General features: G+C 54.2%; 1 protein-coding gene across 1 annotated transcript; it reads left to right on the top strand.

Annotated features, from left to right (window-relative positions):
• Window positions 1-314: 314 nt before the first annotated feature.
• Window positions 315-4,224, top strand: IRF2BPL (interferon regulatory factor 2 binding protein like). The gene has a single exon (XM_035108114.2). It carries the CDS (start codon window positions 1,230-1,232, stop codon window positions 3,408-3,410), a length of 2,181 nt encoding a protein of 726 aa, XP_034964005.1. The 5' UTR covers window positions 315-1,229; the 3' UTR covers window positions 3,411-4,224.
• The last annotated feature ends 1,941 nt before the right edge of the window (window positions 4,225-6,165 follow it).

Consider the following 6,165-nt stretch of genomic DNA (forward strand, 5'->3'; position numbering starts at 1 on the left):
TTCGGTGTGCGTGTGTGTGAGTGTTTCCTTGGTTTCCAAGGGGCATCTCGCCTCGCTTCAGCGGTTGTACACACACGGGGAGGAGGGAGGGAATGGGCAGGGTGCCGAGCATGCGCAATTTCCACGCAACAAGTGGGCTCCCTGTCCGTAGACACAGAGGAAGTGCGGGGCGGGAGGGGAGAAGACGCGGGAGGGAGCTGCCCAGCCAGCCAGCGAGTGCTACGAAAGGGGAACTGCAAAGGCTAAAGGGGGGGGGCGAGCGAGCGGCGGTGACGTGAACGCCCCACCCAGGTGGCATCCGAGCTGGGGGGAGGGGAGCGCGGGAGCGGAGCGAGCGAGAGGCCAATGGAGCGCCGCGCCAGGAGGAGGGGCAGATCCGCACTTGGAACTCGCGGCAGCGGCGGCAGCGGCAGCCCAGAGTGACACTCCAGCTTCCCCCTCGATTCGAATTCCGAGCGGCGCTCGAGGATGTGAATGGAGGAGCTGGCGGCGCCGCCGCCGCTGCTACTCGCGAGGATGCCGCCGCCGCCGCCAACCTGAGGCGCGCGCGCCCGCCCGCCTGCCAAAACAGCGCCCCGCCACCGCCAGACCGCCGAGGCGCTCGCTCTGGGGGCCCTTCGTTCCTACCCCACTCTGCCCACCCGTCCTTCCTTCCTTCCCCAAAAACCTCCTCCACCCACCTTGCCGCGCTGCCGTGAGAGGAAGCGGCCGCCGCGCTCGGGTCAGCAGCAGCAGCAGGTAGCGGAGCTCCGCTTGTCCTGTGCCCCCGCCCCGCGCTCAGCTTCCCTTCTCGGCGACGTCTCTTCTCGCCCACCCCTTTCCTCCACGCCGCCAACAGCGCGAAAGAAGAAGAGGAGGAGCAGCAGCAGCAGCAGCAGGAACAGCTTAGACACCGAAGAAGCGGTAGAAGCAGCTGCTGGAGGGAGGAAGGAAGGCGGGAGGGAGGGAGGGGGAGCCAACCCCTCCCCGCGCCTCACGCCCCTCGCTCGAGGAGACTCGGAAGCGCTTCCCGCCAGGCCAGGTAAAAGGAAGGCGAGAAGGAAGGAACGGAGCAAGCAGGGAAGGTCCCCCCCCCGCCTCTCGCTCGCTGCCCCCCGCCCCTTCCAAAGAGCGGGAAAGCGGGAGCCGGTTCCACCCCCAGCGCAGGGTGGCCGGAGCAGGTTAGCGGCTGAGGCAGCGCCCGCGCACCGGACAGAGACCGAAGCCACCCTCCTCGTCCTCCAGCAGCCATGTCGGCGGCGCAGGTGTCGTCGTCCCGGCGGCAGTCGTGCTACCTGTGCGACCTGCCGCGCATGCCGTGGGCCATGATCTGGGACTTCAGCGAGCCCGTGTGCCGGGGCTGCGTCAACTACGAGGGCGCCGACCGCATTGAGTTCGTCATCGAGACCGCGCGGCAGCTCAAGCGGGCGCACGGCTGTTTCCAGGACGGGCGATCGCCGGGGCCGCCGCCGCCCGTGGGCGTCAAAGCCGTGGCGCTGTCGGCCAAGGAAGCGGCGGCGGCGGCAGCAGCAGCAGCAGCAGCTGCCGTGCAGCAGCAGCAGATGAACCATGTGGATGCTGCCTCCTCGAAAGCGCCGTCGGGCCTGGAGCGCTACGGACTGAGCGAGCCGCGCAACCGCTTCGAGTACCCGCCGCCGCCGCCACCGGGCAGCCACGGAGGCCGCATGCCCAACGGCCTGGGCGGCCCCAACGGCTTCCCCAAAGCGCCAGACGACGGGCCGCCAGAGCTGAACCGCCAGAGCCCCAACTCCTCGTCATCGTCTTCGTCGTCGTCGTCGCGGCGAGCGGCACACGGCGGATTGGTGAGCGGCCTCCCTCCAGGAGGCGGCGGCGGCGCCCAGCTCAACGTGCCACCCAACCTGCTGCCGCAGACGCTGCTCAACGGGCCGGCCTCGTCCGGGGTGGCTCTGCCTCCTCCGCGGGGCCCTCCGGCTTCTTCGTCGTCGTCCTCGTCTTCTTCGTCGTCCTCGACGTCCTCCTCGGGCGACCCGTGCGGGAAGCGCCCCGGCTCGGTGTCGAGCAGTGGCGACCAGGAGCGGGAGCTGAAGGAGAAGCAGCGCAACGCCGAGGCGCTGGCCGAGCTGAGCGAGAGCCTCCGCAACCGCGCCGAGGAGTGGGCCAGCAAGCCCAAGCTGGTGCGCGACACGCTGCTGACGCTGGCCGGCTGCACGCCCTACGAGGTGCGCTTCAAGAAGGACCACGCGCTGCTGGGCCGCGTCTTCGCCTTCGACGCCGTGTCCAAGCCCGGCCTGGACTACGAGCTGAAGCTCTTCATCGAGTACCCCAGCGGCTCGGGCACAGTCTTCTCCTCCGCCTCGGGCGTGGCCAAGCAGATGTACCAGGACTGCATGAAGGACTTCGGCCGCGGCCTGTCGTCGGGCTTTAAGTACCTTGAGTACGAGAAGAAGCACGGCTCCGGAGACTGGCGTCTGCTGGGCGACCTGCTGCCCGAATCCGTGCGCTTCTTCAAGGAGATGGTGGGCGCTGACATGTTGCCGCAGCCCTACCTCGACGCCTCGTGCCCGATCCTGCCCACCGCCCTCGTTAGCCTGCCCAGGACCCCCACCTCCTCCTCCTCTTCCTCCGGCGGCGGGGCGGGCGGGCCAGCCTCCAGCCGCGGGCCCGGAGCGGGAGGCGGAGGCGGAGGCGGCCTGCGCAAGAGGAAGGCCTCTCCGGAGCCTTCGGACTCTGCTTCGGAAGGCGGCCTGAAGCTGAGCGAGGAGCAGCAGCGGCAGCAGTGGATGGCCAGCCAGAGCGAGGCGCTCAAGCTCACCATGTCGGCGGGGGGCTTCGGCGGGGTGCCTCCGCCGCCGCCCCCTCCGCCGCTGGGCCCTCACTCCAACCGGACCACCCCGCCCGAGTCGGCCCCGCAGAACGGCCAGTCGCCCATGGCGGCGCTCATGTCGGTGGCCGACACGCTGGGCAACGCGCACTCGCCCAAAGACGGCAGCTCGGTGCACTCGACCACGTCGACGCGGAGGAACAGCAGCAGCCCCGTGTCGCCCGCCTCGGTGCCCGGCCAGCGCCGCAGCCTGGCGTCGCGCAACGGGGACATGAACCTGCAGGTGGCTCCCCCGCCGCCCAGCGCCCACCCGGGCATGGACCAAGTGCACCCGCAAAACATTCCCGACTCGCCCATGGCCAACAGCGGACCCCTGTGCTGCACCATCTGCCACGAACGCTTGGAGGACACGCACTTCGTGCAGTGCCCCTCGGTGCCCAGCCACAAGTTCTGCTTCCCGTGTTCCCGGGAGAGCATCAAGGCGCAGGGGGCCACGGGCGAAGTCTATTGTCCCAGCGGCGAGAAATGCCCCTTAGTCGGTTCCAACGTGCCTTGGGCATTTATGCAGGGCGAGATCGCGACCATTTTAGCGGGGGACGTGAAAGTGAAAAAGGAGAGAGACCCTTAAAAAACAAAACAATCCAAACAGCCAAGGCGACTCCCTTCAGACGCCTGAAGATGGAGAATTGTGAATATTGAGAAACAACCCGCGGGACAATACTGCAAAAAGTTTAGTCTTATGTATAGACCTTATTTTCGTCGTATGTTTCTATATTTTGAAACAAAGGTATGTACCCTTCTTCATTTGAAGGATAGAGCTGTTCTTTTTTCGTTTTGTTTTTGTTAAAACAGAATATAATATTGTTTGGTTACCACATAATACCTGTTTCTCATTTCTTTGGCAGTGTGTTGGCTAGGTACACAGTTAAATAGCCCTTAGCAATTACCTGCTGCTGGTGTGTATTTTTGTAAATGTATGCACTTCTCTAAAATAAGAAAATTGAAAAAAAAAACTTTTCTTTTTGCCAAGGCCAGTGTTGATGCCTAAAAAAATGCTACAAAAATGGTGACAGCTTATGTTTTAAAAGCCCAGAGTGTTAGTCTTTTACTTTTACTTTCCATCTTTTATTGTTTGTTTGTTTGTTTTTAATTTCTCTTTGTTCGTTTGCAAAATGGTGGGAGTGGTATAGGGGTGGGATTTTTTTTTGCAACTTTGTAAAGAAAAAAAATGTTTCAGTTTGTTTCTATTGACCTGAACATTTTCGATCTTCATGTTGTTTTTGTTTTTGCTTTATTGATGCACGAAAGCTTTTGAACACTAGAGCAAAATTGCTGTACATGGAAAACTTGCTCTGTTTGTCCTTTATACATTTCTGTAGTTAACAGAACACTGTAATGTGCCTTGGAGCTTAGTAAATTGTAATAAATTCAATTGATATTAATAGTTTCTGAGTAAGTTTTTCTTTTCCCAGTAGTTGGACAATAGGGAGGCCAAAATATGTTGCCCCTTTTGATTGCCTCACTATTCCGCTTCAAGCCTGCGTTTTATTCTGTGTCATTTGTACATACACAACTAGAGATTTACCTAATGAGGCTATCTAACATATCTAGCCATTGGCACTGTGCCTGCTTACATTTCACCTTTTAATATTGACAGAACAGTTGCTGACTAAGCATTTCCTATTCACCATTCTTGCCTTTCATTTTCCCTTCCCAGCTGCAAGGATTTTCTGTTCCACAAGAGACATCTTTTGTGTGAGGAATGCAATGGAATTAAATACTAATACTACATTCTCATGCATGTTTACTCAGAGGTCAGTCCCACTGAGTGCAGTGCGGCTTACTTCCTGATAAGTGTGTATAGGATTATAGCATGAATTGGTTTCAAGCCTTTTTCATTAAAAAGAATAACACAACAGTATCTAATAACATTACAGTACTAAAATGGTAGTCCTATGCACAGTATCTAAGAGTAAGTCTCAGTGAATTTAGTCAACTATTGCTGAGTAAACATACATAGGGTGATGGCAGTGGTGATCGTGGATGTTATTATTTTCATGTATATATCATACTTAATAAAAACCAGAAAGCTTTTAGGCACTAGCTAATTAGGTTGTGCAGAGAAGGGGTCAGGAAAGGTCTCCACTGTATTTTGGCATTGATGATACACACCAACCTAAGTACAAGGAGGATTGGTGATATGCCAGATTTATGTAGCATGTATTTTAGTTGTATGTAACTTGACAGCTTGAAAATAGTTATTAATCAAATAAATTCTTATCTGTGTTTGGTAAGCAATAGGGGATGTAAGTTGCTTCCTCTCCCTCCACCCCATTGGAGAGCTTTTGTTGACTTCAGTAAATGAAACTGCATTCCTCCTGGCAATGGACAAATGCATTCATTCTTGCTAAGTTTGTGAAAGTAACATTTGCATTTTCAGGAGATCTGGATTGGTAGAATGCCTATTGGGTGACCAGATCAACAGGCAGAGTAAACACACACAGGCCCCTCTGACTGGCTGGAAAATGCAAACAAACCTCGCCTGAACTTTGCCTTTTTTCAGTGAAGCAAACTAGAGGAAAGGTACATAACAATCCTCACACCGAAACATCAACAATGTTTTGGGGGCCCCAGTCCATTGTGCCATAGGTTGCCAGCAGCTAGTAGCATTTGCACTTTTGGTACACTGAAAAACAGATGTGAAAAGACATTTTAATACAGCCCTCTTGGCCTTGTGAGTTTGTATTTGGTTACTGCTAGTACTACAGTTTTGGTTTCTGTTCCTGTCAGTAGTGATAAATGAAGTTCTAAGGTTCAGGACTTTACTGTGTACCTAGATTACCAGAGCTGAGCCTCTCTTTGTAGTGTTTTTCTTTGCCTGTTTAGGATTCACCTCTGGTTACTACTATGTTAATTTTTTTTAATAAAAAAGATTAACTTTCCTTTTACTTTTTCTGCAAAGGATTATATTGATGCTATGAATCTCATAACCTACTGAAGTCTTTTTAAATTGGAATAAACATGTACAAAATAATCCTAAATTTTGTTCTGTTAAAAAAATAAAAAGTTTTTTAAAATGTGTGATTAGCATACGGGAATATATATGGATTGAAATTATTTAAGGGACCAATGAGCAATATATATGTAAGGCTGTAAAAATAAATACAGGTATTTATTAGGAAGTAAGCTTCCATGAATACGTGCTTCTTCTTTCTGAGTAAACAGGAATAGGATTGTGCTGTATGTTTATCCTAATCCTAGAATTTTTAAATGGACAAGTCATCATAGAAATATTAGGATCAGTCAGCAATATGTCATCAGAAATATAGCAAGTTCCTCCCCTCCCCATGGTGGATTTATTGTATCCAAATATTCCCCAGAGA

The sequence above is a fragment of the Zootoca vivipara genome, chromosome 1 (assembly GCF_963506605.1).
Source record: "Zootoca vivipara chromosome 1, rZooViv1.1, whole genome shotgun sequence".
NCBI lineage: Eukaryota > Metazoa > Chordata > Lepidosauria > Squamata > Lacertidae > Zootoca > Zootoca vivipara.